We start from the raw sequence: 20,034 nt of genomic DNA, 5'->3' as shown, positions 1-20,034 counted from the left end.
AAGGGGACACAGCCAACTACAAGTGAATCATAACAAATACAACAGGCTAATCCTTAGAGAAAAGAACTACCCAGTAGATTTAAGTATGCATAAGACATATTGGTTGACACAAATAAGTCTGCTTTACAGGCAACAAGTACTCTTTACCGCCACCTCGGGCACTCAGCTCTAATAGGAGTTTGGGCCTACCTCCACAGTCAGAACTTAAAACTCTTCTAAATCAGCGTGGCTTGTAATTTAAGCCCAAGCATTTTATCTCTTGATCTGACCTCTCCATCTGTAGAGATGAGCTTCTCATTTGTTTACACAGTACTTGTTTAAACAGTGACATAGGCCCTACACCAAACTAAAGTTCAAAATGTAATTCATGATGTACACTGAAAATTTTACTTCACACTGCAAGAATGTTGTGCTATAACTCAATGGCAAGCAAAAAATCTTTTTAAAATCTACAAAAGAAAGAATTAGGAAATAATAGAACTAAAAACATCTGAAGACACCTCTAATGTCTCTCAGATTAAACCTGAGTTTTTTCAGCCAGAATATATTACATAAAACTTCTCCCCAGCTGGATGATAAATTTTTAACTTCTAGGAGCTCTAAGGAATCAATGAATCAATTTTACTGCAAAAAAGTGTTAAGTAATTCTATGTGTTTATATTCTACTCTGCTTAAGCAACTACCATTTGAAAGCCTCTGGTGCATACTTCTGAGAGAGGTGCAGCAGCAACAGCAGCAGGGGCAGCTAATGCTAACTGAGATGGCACAGTGCCACACGGGGTTACAGTAAGCAACAGAACTAGATTTTCGGGGTGCCTAAGTGGCTCAGTTGGTTAAGTGACTGATTTCAGGTCAGGTCATGATCCCGGAGTCCCGGGATCAAGTCCCACATCCGGCTCCCAGCTCAGCGGGGAGCCTGCTTCTCCCTCTGACCCTCTTCCCTCTCATGCTGTTTCTCTCTCTCTCTCTCTCAAATAAATAAATAAAATCTTGAAAGAAAAAGAAAACTAGATTTTCAACACCACAGTACAGAGCCCAGACTCTTCATCACTCAGTTAGACATTTTATATTACAATAAAAACTTTAACAAAACAAAGAACTCCAAAAACTTTCAATTTGAAAGAACAGGAAATATGATAAAATGCTCATTTTTTCCTTGTGCATAATTTCAGAAAAGTTACATATACTATGGTTATTATTGAAAGGAAAAACAAAAATGGAGGGGGAAAAAGGACTATAAACCTTACCTTAAATAATCCTATTCCTAAAAACATTACAGGCATGCTTATAGGCTATATGTTGCTTTCATTTTGATTTACTTCATTTCAGAAACACTATTCTCATCATTGACCCTCCACTGTCTAATTTCCAAAAACTTTGTCTTTAAAAAAGTCTCCACTCTAATCCATAAAACATTTAAATGTTCTGCAAGAATGCAAATAAAGGAATCTAAACTGTTCATAATGTTTCTATCAGCCTCAAGTTTGATCTATTGTTATAACTTAGTTTGGGAAGTTTCTCACACAAGAGAAGACCTATAATTCAAATTTATTTTATATTTGCTATGTGAACTTTAAGTACTGAAGTGTCATTCCAATCTACTAAGTGGGTATGAAAAATCTGAACTCATTTCAATACTATTATATTCACTATTCTTCTTTTAATATTCTAAAGTAATGATTCTTCTTCCATAAATTTTTAGTGAGGTAAGAATCAGTTACTAACAGTTCAATTACCAGATCATGCTACACTTAAAACTTAACATCTCAAAATAAGTACTTATAATTTCTGCTGGCTACATAGAATCATAAAATTACAAGGCTAAAAAGAATTTAAAAGGTCATTTCTATCAATCCCCTGCCTTCAAGCAAGATCACACTCATACCACCAAGACTTTTAACTATTTTATTAAGCCCAAGACACTAAAATTCCAAAATCTACTTTAAAAACTTTTTCTAATACTTCCTCTGCCCAAGTTTACATTTACTTAAATCTCTAAACCAAAAAAGGCAGAGTAAAATAGAAACAACATGAAAGTCTTATTTCTTGTCCATAAAATGGGTAACACTTACCCATTAAAATCTGCCTAAGAATTAAGATTAAGTAAATTAACAGACACAATCCCTATTATATTACATGGCACCCTAACTGATGCTCAGTAACTGCCATTTCCTCCTCTCTTAAAATCATTTCCCAGCACTTCAGGGTCTGTTATGGTAAAGTAGCTTGGTCAGATTAACCATCCTTCAGATAAAAATTATAAAATCTGGGCAAAAACAATTCAATTTTTCAAGGCTCTGAGGAGTAACCAAATGGAGGCAAAAACCAGGGTGTCCATGAAGAAAAGGAATTTTATCTGATGAGATTTGCATGTCTGTATCTTTTTGTCTAAGATAGCAGTTCTCAAAATTTTTTGCCTCAGGACTCCTTTGCTCTTTACTTTTAAAAATTACTGAGGAACCCATACTAGAAAATAAAAAGAAAAAATTATAAATTTTTAAATTCATTTAAAAATGATAATTTGGGGCACCTGGGCAGTTCAGATGGTTAAGTGTCTGCCTTCGGCTCGGTTCAAGATCTCAGGGTCCTGGTATCGAGTTCTGCATCAGGCTCCTTGCTTACTGGGGAGCCTGCTTCTCCCTCTGCCTGCCACTCCCCCACCCTCTCTCTCTGGCAAATAGATAAATAAAATCTTCTTTTTTAAAAGATTTTATTTATCTATTTGCCAGAGAGAGAATACAAGCAGGAGTAGTAGCAGAGGGAGAGGAAGAAGCAGGCTCCCTACTGAGTAGGGAGCCCAATGCGGCGCTCGATCCCAGGACCCCGGGATCATGACCTGAGCCGAAGGCAGCCACTTAACTAACTGAGCCGCTCAGGCACCCAATAAATAAAATCTTTAAAAAATAAATAATAAAATAAAAATGATAACTTATTACATGTTAATGTTCTACCAATATTTTCAGGAACAACCAAAAATATGAATGAGGGGGGTGGCACTGTTTTACATTTTGTAAATCTCTATTGTATAGTTTAAAAAAGACATTTAGATTCTCGTTACCTTCAATCTTTGCAATCCATTGCTCTGACTGAAGTATATGAAAAAAACTGGCCTCAAATACATAATGTAGTTAGAAAAGGCCGGGCCTTCTCAAACCATGAAAGGGTCTCTGAGACCAACAGGGGTCCTCAGGCCACACACCATAAGAATTGCTGGTCCAAGGGCACTCTATCCTGTGCTTAACTCAGGATTGCAGAATGATGGAGCTTTACTGAATTCAGGCAACAGAGGACAAACTTCAAAGATAAATTATGGAAGGGAAGAAACCCATAGGAGGTAGCTCTCAATCTATATATAAACTCTGCCCCAAATTTTTGGTTACTGTTAAACCTGGCATGAACAGTGGAGACTCCACAGTACAGTGACAAAGAAAGAAACGAAAAGAAAAGATTTCAGGAGTGCCTGGGTGGCTCAGTCGGTTAAGCGTCCAACTCTTGATTTCAGCTCAGGGGTTGACCTTGGGGTCATGGGTTTGGGCCCCGCACAGGGCTCCAAAAAAAAAATTTTTTTTTCAGTGCTGTCACCAATGAGAAGAGAGTGGAGTTTCAGTGCAAATGAACTGCTTGCTAAAACAAAAAAATCGCTCTTCAGAGGAACACGACAGAATATAGTCTTCTACATTTCATGCAAAATTCAAGCATATAATTAAGAAATTACTAGATATGCACATGCATGAGACAAACTAAAAGAAAAAAAGAAGAAAAAAAAAGAAACAGGAAAATATGACCTATACTCAAAAGAATACAGTCAATAGAAACCAACCCCAAAAAGGCCTGTATGTAGCAACTGACTTTAGATTAGCTATAATAAATATGCTCAAAGACTAAAGGGAAATATTTTCAAAATAAATTTAGAGATGAGGAACCTCAGAGAATTGGAAATTATGAAAAGAACCAAATGGAAATTCTAGACCTAAAAAGCACAATAACTAAATTGCGAAATATATCAAATGAGCTTAAGAGCAAATCAGAGACAGCAGAAGAAAGTAAATGAACTAAAAAAAAAAAACCAAGAGAAATTAGGAGAGAGGGGGGAAAAAAAATGAGGACAGCAGAACCTCAGAGACCTGTGGAAAAGTACTAAGAGTTCAAATATAACTTAAGTCACAGAAAAAGAGTAGAGAATGGGGCAAAGGTATTGAAGAAATAACAGCCAAAATTTCCCTAGTTTGGTGAAAAACAAAAGTTTACATATCCAATATTAACAAACCTAAGCAAGAAAAATGACAAGTAAATACATCTAAGCACATAATAGTTAAATGACTGAAAAAGAAAACTGAAGAAAAAAAAGCTTAAAACCAACCAGTGAGTAAAACATCAAAATAGAAAAAAAAAATATGAATGACACCTAACTTCTAATCAGAAACTATTGAGAGAAGAAAAAACAGAACTACATTTTTAAAGAAATGGAATGAACAAATGAATGAATGAATGTCAAGGCAGAATTCTTCAGCAAAACTATCCTTCAGAAACAATGTAAAATAAAGGTATCTTCAAACAAACAAAAAAGAATTTGCACACAGCCAAGAGTACAGCAATTCCTCAAAAAATTTAAAAAACTATCAAGCAGAGACTTGAAAAGATATACATACAACCACATTCATAGCAGCAATATTCATAATATAATTCATAATAGCCAAAAAGGAGAAACAACCCAAGTGTCCACCAATTGATGAATGAATGGACTGACAAAATGTCATATATACATACAATGGAATATTATTCCATCATAAAAATATTTTTTGACACATTCTACAACATGGATGAACCTTGAAGAAATTATGCTTAGTGAAACAAGCCAGACACAAAAGGACAAATACTCTATGATCCCACTTATATGCGATCCCTAGACTACTCAAATTCATAGAAACAGAAATAGAATTGTGGTGGGCCCCTGGGTGACTCAGCTGGTTAAGCGTCTGCATTTGGTTCAGGTCATGATCCCGGGGTCCTGGAATCAGCTCCTGCATTGGGCCCCCTGCTCAACAGGGAGTCTACTTCTCCCTCTCCCCCTCCCCTCTACTCATGTGCTCTCTCTCTCAAATAAATAAAATCTTTAAAAAAATAAAAAGTAAAGAAATAGGACAGTGGTTACCAGGGGCTTAGAGGAGGAAAGAGGAAGTTACTGCTTAAGGAGAATGAAGTTTTCAGTTTGGGATGATGAAAACTTCAACAACGTCAAAGTACTTAATGCCACTGAGTTTTACACCTAATGGTAAATCCTATATATATTTTGCCACGATAAAAAAAAAAATTTTGAGTCAACATGATTTACCACATTCAGAAAACAGAAAGGAAAAGCCACATGATTATTTCAACAAAGAGTAAGATTTCAAAAAATTAAACACTCATTTATGATTAAAAAAAAAACTCAGCAAACTAAGAAAAGAATTCCCTCAGCTTTTCCCCATTGAGAATGATATTCAGTGGGTTTCTCATAGATGAATTTTATGAAATTGAGGAATGTTCCCTCTATCCCTATACTCTGAAGGGTTTTAATCAGGAAAGGATGCTGTATTTTGTCAAATGCTTTTTCTGCATCAATTGAGAGGAACATATGGTTCTTCCCTCTCCTCTTATTAATGTGTTCTATCACAGTGATTGATTTGCAAATGTTGAACCACCCTTGCATCCCAGGGATAAATCCCACTTGGTCATAGTGGATGATCCTTTCAATGTATTATTGGATCCTATTAGCCAGGATCTTGTTGAGAATTTTGGCATCCATATTCATCAGGGATATTGGTCTGAAATTCTCATTTTGATGGGGTCTTTGTCTAGTTTAGGGATCAAGGTAATGCTGGCCTCACAGAATGAGTCTGGAAGCTTTCCTTCTATTTCTCCTTTTTGAAACAGCTTCAGGAGAATAGGTATTATTTCTTCTTTGAATGTTTGGTAGAATTCCCCAGGGAATTCATCAGGTCCTGGACTCTTGTTTTTGGGGAGGTTTTTGATCACTGCTTCAATCTCATTACTGGTCTATACAGGTTATCAATTTCTTCCTGTTTCAGTCTTGGCAGTTTATAGGTTTCCAGGAACGCATCCATTTCTTCCAAGTTGCTTAATTAAGATATAGTTGTTGATAATAATTTCTGATAATTGTTTCTATTTCCTTGATGGAACACGACAAGGATGCCTACTCTTACCACTACTGTTCAACATAGTACTAGAAGTCCTAGCAACAGCAATCAGACAACAAAAAGAAACAAAAGCTATTCAAACTGGCAAAGAAGTCAAACTCTCTCTCTTTGCAGATGACATGATACTTTATGTGGAAAACCCAAAAGACTCCACCCCAAAGAATTCATACAGCAATTCAGTAATGTCGCAGGATACAAAATCAATGCACAGAAATCAGTTGCTTTCTTATACATTAACAATGTAACTGTAGAAAGAGAAATTAGAGAATGGATTCCATTTACAATAGCACCAAAAACCGTAAGATACCTCGGAATAAACCTAACCAAAGAGGTAAAGGATCTATACTCTAGGAACTACACAACATTCATGAAAGAAATTGAAGAAGACACAAAAAGATGGAAAAATATTCCATGCTCATGGATTAGAAGAATAAACATTGTTAAAATGCCTATGCTGCCCAGAGCAATCTATACTTTCAACGCTATCCTGATCAAAATACCAACAGCATTTTTCAAAGTGCTGGAACAAACAATCCTAAAATTTTATGGAATCAGAAAAGACCCTGAATCGCCAAGGAAATGTTGAAAAAGAAAACCAAAGATGGGGGCACCATGTTGACCGATTTCAAGCTATATTTCAAAGCTGCGTCACCAAGACAGCATGGTACTGGCACAAAAACAGATACGTAGACCAATGGAAGAGAACAGAGAGCCCAGATATGGACCCTCAACTCTTATGGTCAAATAATCTTTGACAAAGCAGGAAAAAATATGCAATGGAAAAAAGACAATCTCTTCAATAAATGGTGCTGCGAAAATTGGACAGCTATACAGAGAATGAAACTCGACCATTCTCTTACACCATACACAAAGATAAACTCAAAATGCATGAAAGACTTCAATGTGAGAGAGGAATCCATCAAAATCACCTCTTTGACATTGGCCACAGCAATTTCTTTCAAGACACGTCTCCAAAGGCAAGGGAAACAAAAGCGAAAATAAACTTTTGGGACTTCATCAAGATAAAAAGCTCTGCACAGCAAAGGAAACAGTCAACAAAACAAAGAGGCAACCCACGGAATAGGAGAAGATATTTGCAATGACACACAAAGGGCTGTTATCCAAGATCTATAAAGAACTTCTCAAACTCAATACCCAAAAAACAATTAAGTCAAAAAATGGGCAGAAGACATGAAGAGATACTTCTCAAAAGAAGACATACAAATGGCTAACATACACATGAAAAAATGTTCATCATCATTAGCCATCAGGGAAACTCAAATCAAAACCACACTGAGATACCACCTTATACTAGTTAGAATGGCAAAAATTGACAAGGCAAGAAACAACAAATGTTGGAGAGGTCATGGAGAAAGGGCAACCCTCTTACACTGTTGGTGGGAATGCAAGTTGGTACAGCCACTTTGGAAAACAGTGTGGAGGTTCCTCAAAAATTTAAAAATAGAGCTACCCTATGACCCAGCAATTGCACTACTGGGTAGTTGCCCCAAAGAAACAGATGCAGTGAAAAGAAGGGCCATATGCGCCCCAATGTTCATAGCAGCAATGTCCACAATAGCCAAACAGTGGAAAGAGCTGAGATGCCCTTCAATAGACAAATGGATAAAGAAGATGTGGTCCATATATACAATGGAATATTACTCAGCCATCAGAAAGGATGCATACCCAACTTCTACATCAACATGGATGGCACTGGAGGAGATTATGCTAAGTGAAATAAGTCAAGCAGAGAAAGTCAATTATCATATGGTTTCACTTATTTGTGGAACATAAGGAATAGCATGGAGCACATTAGGAGAAGGAAGGGAAAAATGAAGGGGGGGAATCGGAGGGAGAGACAAACCATGAGAGACCATGGACTCCGAGAAACAAACTGAGGGTTTTAGAGGGGATGGGTTAGCCCAGTGATGGGTATTAAGGAGGGCACATATTGCATGGAGCAATGGGTGTTACATGCAAACAATGAATCATGGAACACTACATCAAAACTAATGATGTACTGTATGGTGACTAACATAATAAAAATAAATAAAAATAAAAAGAACTCCCTCAAACTTATAAAGGACACCTATGAAGAACCTATAATGTTCTCAATGTTGAACCACTGAACATTTCCCCCCTTACAATGAGAAGGCAAGAATGTCTACTCTCAACAGCTCTCAACATGTTACTAAAAGTCCTGGTTAGAGGCGCCTGGCTGGCTTTGTCAGTAGAGGACGTGCCTCTTCATCTCAGGGTCGTGAATTCAAGGCCCACGTCTGGCACAGAGCTTACTTAGAAAAACAAACAAACAAACAAAAAAGACTGCCCTGATAACACTGTGCATAACTGTGCATAACTGACAGGGGTCACTAGCTGTTTAATTTAAAAAAATAAAAAAAAAAAGGCCTGGTTAGTGTGGTAACAATAAGAAAAGGACAAAAATTGAAAAAGAAGTAAAACTGTCCCTATTTGCAGGCAACGTGATTATGAATGTAGAAAATGCAAAAGAATTAACAATAAGATTATGAATCTTTACTTTAGCCAGGTCTGAAGATACAAAGTCAACATATAACCTATAAATACAGAGAACAAACTAATGGTTGCCAGAGGGGAGGTGGATGGGGAGATGGGCAAAATGGGTGAAGGGGAGACACAGGTTTCCAGGTACGGAATGAATAAGCCATGGGAATAAAAGGCACAGCATAAGGAATATAGTCAATCAAGCTGTAATAGGTTGTATGATGACAGATGATAGCTACATGTGTGAGCATAGTATAATGTATAAACTCATCAAATCATTATGGTGTACACCTAAAACTAATATAACATTGTGTGTCAACTATACTCAAATAATCTTTTTAAAGTCAACATACAAAATTTTATTGCATGTCTATGTGCTAGCAATAAACAAATGAAAAACGAAACTAAAAAACAATTCCATTTACAACTACATACAATATAAAATAGTAATAAATTTAACAAAAGATATGCAAGACCTCCACCAAAAACTTTAAAGCACTGCCAAGAAAAACTGAGACTTAAATAAATGGAGCAATGTGCCATTTTCATCATTGGAAGCTTCAAGACTGTCCAAATGTCACTTCTCCCCCAAAGTATCCTATAAATTGAACACAAACCCAATCAGTTCCAGCATAACCATAATCCTTTCTATAGAAACTGAGAAGCTCACTCTAAAATTCATAATGGAAACATAAAGGACCTAGAATAGACAAAACAATCTTGGGAAAACAACAAAAGCTAAAGAATTTACATTAACCTCAGGACTTAGTATAAAGTTATTCAGTAGTTCTCAACTGAGGGCAGTTTTGCCTCAGAGGACATGTGGCAATGTCTAGATACATTTTTGGTTGTCATCACTGGGAGAGTGCTATTGGCATCTAGTAGTTAGAGGCTAGGGATACTACTAAATATTCTATACTGCATGGGGCAGCCCCGTAACAATCTGGCCCAAAATTTTAATAACGCCAAGGCTGGGAAACCCTAAACTACAGTAATCAATACAATGTGGTACTGACATAGTATAGTCAAATAGATTAATGGAACAATACAGATTCCAGAAGGTAATCCCCTATGTCAACTGTCTGACAAATTTAATGGAGAAAAGCGTTTTGAACAGAGGGTTCTAGAACAGGATATCCCTATGTAAACATTGAACTCAATTCAAACCATATACAAATATTAGTTCAAGATGGATCACAGACCTAAAGGCTAAAATGATAAAGCCTGTAGAAGAAAACATAAAAAGAATATCTTCATGACCTACAAAACTACTATCTGAAAAGACTTAAAGGCAGAATACATAAAAGAACTAAATGACTCCTAAAACTCAATAAAAATTCAAACCAATTTAAAACATGGACAAAAAATTTGAACAGACATTCCACAAAGACAAATGGCTCATAAGCACATGAAAAGTGGTTAATATTAACATTCATCACAGAAATACAAAATGAAAACCAGAATGAGAAATACAAATAATTCCACAAACTACATACCCATTCGAACGACTAAAATTTTTAAGACTGAAAACAAGCAATTGGTGAGAATGTAAAGCCACCCAAACGCTCATGTATGTATTGCTGGTAGGTGAATAAAATGATATAAAAAGCTTTAGCAGTTCCTTAAAGTTAAGCATATACCTATCCTATGATCCAGTAATTTCACTCCTGGGTATTTATCTAAGAGAAACAAAAACACAAGTCTCCAAAGGCCTCATACAAGAATATTCTGCTTTAGGGGTGCCTGGGTGGCTTAGTCATTAAGTGTCTGCTTTCGGCTCAGGTCATGATTCCAGAGTCCTGGGATCGAGCCCCGCATCAGGCTCCCTGTTCCGCAGGAAGCCTGCTTCTCCCTCTCCCACTCCCCCTGCTTGTGTTCCCTCTCGCTGTGTCTGTCAAATAAATAAAATCTTTAAGAAAAAAAAAAAAGAATATTCTGCTTTATTCATAGCCAGTATGTCCGTCAACAAGTGAAACAAACTGCAGTATATCATACAACAGAGTACTACTCAGCAATAAAAAGAAATAGTGATTCTTGCAGCCACAAAGAAACCAGGCACAAAGAGTGTATATACTGTAGGATGCCATATCACAAAATTCAAGATCCAGGCAAAAGTAATCTCTAATTTAAAAGAAAAAAAGAGGGGCGCCTGGGTGGCTCAGTTGGTTAGGCGACTGCCTTCGGCTCAGGTCATGATCCTGGAGTTCCGGGATCGAGTCCCACATCGGGCTCCCTGCTCAGCAGGGAGTCTGCTTCTCCCTCTGACCCTCTTCCCTCTCGTGCTCTCTCTCATTCTCTCTCTCAAATAAATAAAATCTTAAAAAAAATAAAAAAGAAAAAAAAAAAGAAAAGAAAAAAAGAGGGGCACCTGGTAAGAGGCTGCCTTCAGCTCAGGTCATGATCCCAGGGTCCTGGGATCAAGCCCCGCATTGGGCTCCCTGCTTGGCGGGAAGCCTGTTTCTCCCTCTCCCACTCCCCCTGCTTGTGTTGTTTCTCTGTCTCTCTCTGTCAGTTAAATATATAAAACCTTTTTATAAATAAATAAATAAATAAATAAATAAATGGATGAATGAATGAATGAATGAAAAAAAGAGAACAGCAGGATGCCTGGGGAACATGAGTGAGGAGCACTGAGATTAACTGGAAAGGGTTGCTAGGGACCTTTCTGGGGGGGGACAGCAATGTTCAGTTTCTTGAGTGAGGAGTGTTGTTACAGTGATATAAACATTTGTCAAAATTAAGCAGTTTTGTGCATTAAAATATATGTAAATTTTATTTTAAAAAACTATTTAAAAAATCTAGTGGGGAGTGGAGAATTGATAGAGGTACTACTGAAACAAGAAAATAGTAGAACACTGTTAAAACCGAGTGATGGGCACATGGGGGTTAATCATACTATTTCGTCTACTTTACAAATGTTTGACATTTTTCATAATTAAAGGTTTTTTAATTTCTCTTAATTCCTCATTAGTGGAGGAAGAGAGTTGGTAATCACTGTCCTCCACATGAATTAAAATCTCTTCAGTCACTAAACTTTCTTTTATATGCTCAATAATCCGTCCTTTACACTTAATCTTATTCGTCATAATTAACAGCTCACCTTGCAATCTATTCATGTTTTCCCTAACTCACTTATTTACCACTTTCTACAGGGAGAAAAGGGTTGGAGAGAGTTAACCTTCCTTTAGCCCATGCCAGGCAGTATGCTACATACTTTGAATACATTACTGAATTTTTATCCCAAAATTGAATTTAGCATCTAAAACTTTAATCTTATTTACTTATTACTTCTCTCCCTCATCAGAATTTATGTTCAATGACAACATGGATCCTGTCTTGTTCATTATTTCTTCATATATGGCACACAACAGATACTCAGTAAATATGCATAAATCAAAGTATTAAGGAAAATAAATAACATCAGAGATCACAAATACTCAGTTTAGCTCTCTTTTTGGTGCTGCAAATCATTTCCCATTCCAGTTATAGCCACCTTGTTTTGCCCTTAATTTTACTGTCATCTATACCAATTGTTATGCATTTGTTTCAAGTAGAATAGAATGATCTGTGTTTGAAAACTTCATATTTTCTCTTTATTAAAAAATGTAATCAAAAAAATATTTTAAAAATCAATTTATATTTCAGCGTATCTTTAAATGATTTTTTTAATGATGTGCGATTTCTGTATGTAGTGTTACTTTTTCTGCTCTTATTCATATGAATAAAGAAGAAAATCCGTTTGCTTTTATAATCTCAAATTGTTACCATCACCATTAAGCTTAAAAACCCTTGCAATAATTCAGAGCTCCTTACAGGAGGATAAACTGTAGTTAATAATAGATTTATAATAAAAATGACCAATTTTACTTCAAAAAAATTATCTAACAAAACGAAGCATCTACATAAGCCTAAAATCAAATCATTAGTTTCCTTTAGTGCAAAACAGAAAATCTAGGTTTGTTCTCAGAGTACATTCTTTAGTAATCATTTGGGGCATGGTTTACCTTAGATTAGAATTAAGTATCTTAATATCCAGCAGTATCTTAGATTAGAATTAAAGTTCCACCTCAATTTTGAATAATTTCTTCATTCTTAAATATCCTCAAAACTTCCATAAAGTGAAAAAAGAGGGTGTGGGGGGAACAAATCTATTAGTGGTACTGTAAAATACAAAACTTGAGTGAAACAGCTGCTAATAACAGCAAGTCAGTTAAGACCAAGATTTCTCCTCAATAGTTAAGCAAAATGTCATGAAGCTGGTAATTGCAATGTTTCTCTGACTAAAAAACTTCTAAAAAGATTTTCTAACATTCTAAGGGAGAAAGCAAGAGAGAAGTAAACATCAGAAGAAACAAAATCACTCACAAAGAATGACATTATACATGTAAAATTTTATTTAAAAACAATTCACAAATGTCTTACATATGTTTTTTGCCAGATTCAAATCCAAGTTCTTTCAGATGCCACTTTATGTTCATAGATCATACATAACTTTAAAAAAACATTTAATTCAAATGTACCAAATGCAGCAAAGGGCTTAAAAATAGAAGTTTCAAAGTAAATACTTATTTAGAGACACCAGCAAATAGATCTGACCTTTTCAAGTGGCTTTCCCAAAGAGTTTCCAATCAGCTTCCAATCATTTAAGACTTCTTCAACTTTGGAAATAAACCTAGGGAGGAGTAAAAAAACAACAACAAAAAAACCTTTCTGAACATGTAACAGCTTTTTTACTATTGTTACACAATTTCTTTAAAACAGTATTTTTTAGGGCGCCTGGGTGGCTCAGTTGGTTAGGCGACTGCCTTCAGCTCAGGTCATGATCCCGGAGTCCAGGGATCGAGCCCCACATCGGGCTCCCTGCTCAGTGAGGAGCCTGCTTCTCCCTCTGACCCTCCCCTCCATGTACTCTCATTCTCGCTCTCTCAAATAAATAAATAAATCTTAAAAAAAAAACAGTATTTTTTATATTTTAACATTTTTATCAGAGAAGGCTCAGTAAGTTCAGTATTATCAGTCTATTTTATGAATATAGAATAAATGTGGAAATAATCTTCTCTAATCCAAGAATTCTTAAATTTTGATTTCTTGAAGTAAATTTTTAGTAAACTCTACCCTCAACATAGGACTCGAACACAGAACCCCAAATCAAGAGTTCCAAGCTCTATCGACTGAGCCAGCCAGGCACCCCAAATTTTGACTTTTTTAGTCTACTTCTTATCCAATTAAAGCATTCTGCTTCTATAAAATATAAATTAAGAATAAATCTCTCTATATTAAAATGAATATAAATTTGGAACAGAAGTAAAAACTGACAGGCTAAAAGGATACTAGTAAAGATAACTATGAAAGCGGGACACCTGGGTGGCTCAGTCGGTTAAGAGTCTGCCTTAAGCTCAGGTCATGATCCCAGGGTCCTGGGATCTCTCTGACAAATAAATAAATAAATAAAATCTAAAAAAAAAAAAAAGATACCTACGAAACCAATAATCTTTTCCCTACCTTCAAAATAACTAAGCTATTTAAATTAAATTTTCCTTTGAATATACTTAGGAACTGATTTATCTCCCCCTCCCCCCAAAAAGAAAACATTCAGGAACTTTGCTCATTAAAATAAACCATGTTTTGGGGCACCTGGGTGGCTCAGTAGGTTCAGTGGCTGCCGTAGACTCAAGGTCATGATCCCAGGGTCCTGGGATCTAGCCCTGCATCTGGCTCCCTGCTCCATGGGGAGCCAGTTTCTCCCTCTCCCTCTACCTGCCGTTCCCCCTGCTTGTTCTCTCTGTCTCTCTCTCAAATAAAATCTTAAAAAATAAAATAAACTGTGTTTTAAGGGACAGCTGACAAGAAACTACAAGTAGATTTGTCAGCTACAAGGAATAACTGATAGATTTTAAAACTAATCACTATCTAATCTTTAAATCTTCTGATGAAGCAGACCTATTAAAAAGAGAATGAATTTTGGGGCGCCTGGGTGGCTTAGTTGTTTAATCGACTGCCTTCGGCTCAGGTCATGATCCCAGGGTCCTGGAATCAAGTCCCGCATCGGGCTCCCTGCTTGGTGGGAAGCCTGCTTCTCCCTCTCCCCCTGCTTGTGTGCTCTCTCTCTCTACCTCTCTCTGTCAAATAAAAAAATAAAATCTTTAAAAAAAGAGAGAGAATGAATTTTGACTAGTGACATGCTCAATATCAGCAAATTAAAACTGTCAAAGCTCAGGAATAGCATTAAAAGACTCTTTCAGAAGACTTTTATTACTCTAAGAAGCTAACTTCTTATATAAGTATGATGCAATCTAATAGCAAAATTGCTCTCCTGAAACACCTACAACATATTGCTAGAGTAGTAAAGTTAATTCTAGTCAAAATATATTCACAGGCATCAGGTTTTTTCCTTCAGTGACATAATTATAAGTTAATATTTACATCTGTTGTAAGACAGTAACGATAGTAATGATAAATCGGAGTTTTTATGATTTAAATGAACCTTCTAATTAATGCCTCTTTAAAATTAAAGGCAGTATTAATAAATACACTAATTCACTTCTGGGTAGTTCAGTCAAAAGGCAATTATTGGTGATGAAGATGAATACTCTAGAAATAAGTCAACATGTTCACGAAAAAAAGGAAATAAAAATTTTAAATGTATCCACGTGAGCAAAAATGTGCATGTGAGGGGCGCCTGGGTGGCACAGTTGGTTAAACTGCCAACTCTTGGTTTCAGCTCAGATTGTTATCTCAGCATCGTGAGATCAAGCCCTATACCAGGCAACGGGAAGTGTGTCTGTTTAAGACTCTCTCTCTGCCCCTCCCCCACTCTCTCTAAAATAAAATCTTTTTAAAAAATGTGCGTGTGAAATGTACATTGCATTTATAAAGGTAAAAAACTGGAAGCCACCTAACTGTCCAATTGCAGCAAGCAGTTGTAAATTTATGGTATATCCACTGAATGGATTAGTATGCATCCATTAAAAATCATTTTTGAAGGCCATTTGAGGAAATAAGAAAATGAAATATATATATATTTCATATATGAAATGAAAAATGGAAGCTATAGAAGTAAGTGTTAATATGTCTTGATACAAAATGTTTACAACACACAGATTAGAAGAAATTTTCTCAAAATATTAATAGTAGCTATCTCCTAGTGGTACAATTATAGGTTTCTTAGATTTTTTTTTCCTTTTTAATTCTACTGTGAGGTATTATAATAAAAAATCTTTAAAAAAAATAATTTAGAGTCGCCTGGGTAGCTCAGTCATTAAGCGTCTGCCTTCGGCTCAGGTCATGATCCCAGGGTCCTGGGATCGAGCCCCGCATCGGGCCTGCTTGTGTTCCCGCTCGCGCTCTCTGTGAAATAAATAAATATCTTAAAAAAAAAAAAGAAAAATCATTTAAAATAATATTGCTTTCACAGTAAAAGGAACGTATCAAAATACTTATTTTATGATTTCTATTGGTACTAGCTAAAAAAGTTAGTCTAAAATATTGAGAATTTGACTATAAAAAATTAATAACTATCCCAGAAAAATCTCAAGATCACAGTCGAAGGGTCATTTCCTCTGACTCTTCTCTGTATTAGATTCCTTTTTTATTTGCCTTTGTAAGACCAGGTGTCTTTCCCTTCTCAGGTCTTATTTCAATTGTAATTACAGACTCATTTGTATTATTATTTGATTCATGTCCGTCTCTTCCACTAGACTATATGTTAAGAGCAGGAATTGTCAATTTTTATTTAACACACCCATATGTCCTCCACTGTATTTGACACATGGGCACTCAACGAACATTTCTGCAAAGGACAAAAGATTAAAAAGAGGGGGTTCTATTCAGTCCTCTCAATAAATTGTATGGCTCCTAACATATTAACAAGAACTTTCATTCACACATTGAACTCAAGGTTTAAGAGACTCCAAAGTCTTAACATTTTCCCATGAGCTGTAAAACACTACTTTAGCTCTAGAAACAAGAGGATAAAAGCCAAAAACCAAATTTCCTACTTTGTGGTAGTTCTCATACCTGTATTAACAATTATTTCCGTATCAGGAGCTGAAGGACTTAATATTGCACTTCAGGATATTTTAAATATTTACCTAAGGGGAAAAAAATCATGTTTCCATTCCATACCTTTGTTGCTTCCTCACCCCACCCTCTAAGATTCAGGTTACAACATTTTTCTATCTACCTTCAAGACATCAAGTTATTATTTCAAATTCAATAGGTCTAAAACTGCAATCTTCCCACTTTGCCACTTTATCTTCATTCTTTCAGGCAAGAAATTCCAGTTGCATGTTTCTTTCTACTCTAACAGTCCATCAAGTGTATCTAAAAATCTTTGAAATGTCTTACAATCCTCCCGCCTAGGCTTTCTCTCCAGTCTCCAAATCACCAACCTAACTAATGATCAAAGTAAGTCACTTGGCTTCATTTTACCTAATCTCCTGTAACAACTCTCATCCGATCACTTTGCCACTCTAAAATCAAGGGTCTCTTTAATGGTTCTAAGTGCGGTCTCTTGACCAGCAACATCAGCCTCACCTGGGAACTTGCTAGAAATGCACATTTTTAGGTCCACCTCAGACATGATCAGGAACACTGAAGTTTGAGAATTCCTGGTCTTAAAGCACGAAGTCTAGAGATTCCTTTACTGACCTTTGGAGGCTGTCCATAACCTGTCCCATTTTATTAATCTTATGTATTTCCCTTTAATAGATAGCCTTCACTCCAGTAAAGACATCTTCATGAAGTCCCAAAGGCTCATTTTCACCCGTCTCTGCTCATGTGAATACCTTCTCATGTCTAACCAACCACTTCCCACTTTCAAGGCCCAGCTCATTTCCTATCTTTTCTATGAAATTATCTCCCTTAATTGTGATCCACAATTATCCTTCTTTAAATTATTATTTTTTAAAGATTTTATTTATTTATTTGACAGAGAGAGACACAGCGAGAGAGAGAACACAAGCAGGGGGAGAGGGAGAAGCAGGCTCTCCGCCAAGCACAGAGCCCGACGAGGGGCTTGATCCCAGGATGCGGGGATCATGACTTGAGCCAAAGGCAGATGCTTAACGACTGAGCCACCCAGGCATCCCTAAATTATTTTTTTATAGTTAATACAAGCTGGCTTACAATTTAACCATTTGTTGTTTTGTTTAACACATGGATCAAAGGTTTTGTTTTATCCTTTGTTCTTTTCCACTAGTTTAACTCTGGACACAGAATACCTGCTCAATAAAGCCTTGCCAGTATGGTTATGTCTTACTGACTTTTCTGTTTTGGAGGATACCGTAAGTCAAACTAGTATTCCAGCAGGGATTTTTTTTTTTTTTTAAGTAGGCTCCACACCCAGCATGGAGCCCAACACAGAGCTTGAACTCATGACCCTGAGATCAAGACCTGAGCTGAGATCAAGAGTTGGCCACTTAACCAACTGAACCACCCAGGCGCCCCTCCAGCAGGGATCTTTTATATTTTCCTCTGTCATCTCATGACAACATGCACAAATTTCCTCTCCCAACCAGAAAGATTATAAAACACTGCAACAAGCTAAATACTGACCTCCACACCCATAAGGGTCTCTGTGACACGGACCAGAAAATCTCTCAATCTAAGCTATCACGCCTTCACAAAGTTGGCTTCCAACTAATTTCAGTGATAGATACAACAATTTCACTCAGCTGTTCAGTGAGGTTTGAAAGTCACAGGAAGGCTGGGCATATTACCCACTGGAATGTAACAACTTGAATCAGAGTTCCAAAGCCATCTGCAGCCTATCCTAAAAGGTTATTCTAAAGGACAGAATGGAGATGGTGGGAGTGTGACAGATGGACAACCACCTGTACTATGAAGGCCCCCTCCAAAAAAGGAAAAAAGGGTATACCAATGCACACGAGAGGGAAAAAGCAACTGCCAAGTTTACTGCTTATGATAACAAAATGAGTTAAACGGAAATGAAACCAGGAACGAAAGTGGTAGCTACGGAAATTGTTTCTGCGGGTGGGCAACAACCAAGGTCTGAGGAAAGTGGCCTCCGAGTAAACAAAACTTTTTCTGAGAGCCGTATCTCAAGGGTTTGGCTGACGGGGGCGGGCCGGGGCTTGTCAGACGCTAGACGCATAAGAGCCTTGCAGCACACAGGGGACAGGAGAAGACGCAGAGCCGGGGCTTCGCCGGTCTTACTTTTCCCGCATAAGTAGCATCACATGTGGTCTACGTTGGGGAAGCGGCAGGGGGACGCTGGGGCCCACGGTACTGATAACCACTGATACGACTCACTCACCTTTCCCATTCCGAAGCAGTAGTGAAGTCCGTGATCTCAAATACCTCGGACTCGGGCTACGGTAAAGAAAAGACAGAAAAAGAGATTGAGCCCCCGGGCCCTGACACGGAGGAGCGAACTTACAGACAGGAATAGGTAAGGAGGAAACACCTCACCTCACTGTCGGCCGCCATCTTGAGGAGCGCCGAGAAAGGCGCTAGGGCTGCCGGGAAGAAGAGCAGGACGACGAAGGGAAGGAGGATAAGGAGGGCGGGGAACGAGCGGGGGCGGGGCCTCGGCGCAGACCCGCCCCCGGAGGCACCTCCCCCTAGTAGTGAGTCCTGCCTAGAAAAGTCCTCAAAGGCTGAAATCATTTGATTTAAAAACAAACAAAAAAGAAAAACTTTGAATTTGAAATTTTCCTTTAAAGTAATGAATTCCTGAAGAGAACAGAAGCAAGGAGGTAAGACAAGGCCCTAGAGTCCTGTGGATAAAGTTGTATTAAAAAACCTAAACCACATTGAATTTGTTTTCATTCAACCTCTATTTATTGACTGCAAGGCCCAAGCCTAGATGCTGTAATATCCACCCTCCTCCACCCCCTCAAATAATTTACACCAGTTTGAGGAGCGTGAAATAAAATCATTGTGCTAGTTATCTGGTTTCTGGGAAGAGCAACATACTGTTCAGTGAATATTTCACTTTTTAAGCCACTGAGGAACAGAAGGGGTAGCAGCTAGATAATTATATCTCATACATACTGAAATGTATATCATGAAATGATACCATGTCCAGGATTTGCATGAAAATAATGGGACGGGAAAGTGGGTAGGGCTAGGAATAAAACCAGATTAGCTATGTGTGGGTAATAGCTTAAGCTAGAGATGGGTACATGGCTGTTTATACTATTCTACTTCTGTTAGGTCTGAAATTTTTCATAATTAAAAGCGGAAAAAGATTAAATCTCATTTAATGAGTTTTGCAACCCACAAGAAGGAATTTGGTAGAGGACTAAGAAATTCAGCTTCAGTGATTAAAAAAATTTTTTTCATCTTGTGG

General features: G+C 37.1%; 1 protein-coding gene across 3 annotated transcripts in view; it reads right to left on the bottom strand.

Moving 5' to 3' along the window:
- The window catches only part of RAB3GAP1 (RAB3 GTPase activating protein catalytic subunit 1), a 117,446-nt gene extending 98,216 nt beyond the window's left edge, over window positions 1-19,230 (bottom strand). For all 3 annotated transcript variants that reach the window (XM_027589529.2, XM_027589531.2, XM_027589532.2), the window contains exons 1-3: window positions 19,152-19,230; window positions 18,997-19,052; window positions 13,317-13,392 (exon numbers count right to left, since the gene is read on the bottom strand). In XM_027589529.2, the coding sequence (XP_027445330.1) occupies window positions 13,317-13,392; window positions 18,997-19,052; window positions 19,152-19,169 (150 nt within the window). In that variant the 5' untranslated portion in view covers window positions 19,170-19,230. The remainder of the gene's footprint in view (window positions 1-13,316; window positions 13,393-18,996; window positions 19,053-19,151) is intronic.
- Window positions 19,231-20,034: the final 804 nt, after the last annotated feature.

This window comes from Zalophus californianus, chromosome 3 (genome assembly GCF_009762305.2).
Source record: "Zalophus californianus isolate mZalCal1 chromosome 3, mZalCal1.pri.v2, whole genome shotgun sequence".
NCBI classification, from domain to species: Eukaryota; Metazoa; Chordata; class Mammalia; order Carnivora; family Otariidae; genus Zalophus; species Zalophus californianus.
Note: the sequence above shows the minus strand (reverse complement) of the source record. Positions and strands in the feature narration are given on the sequence as shown.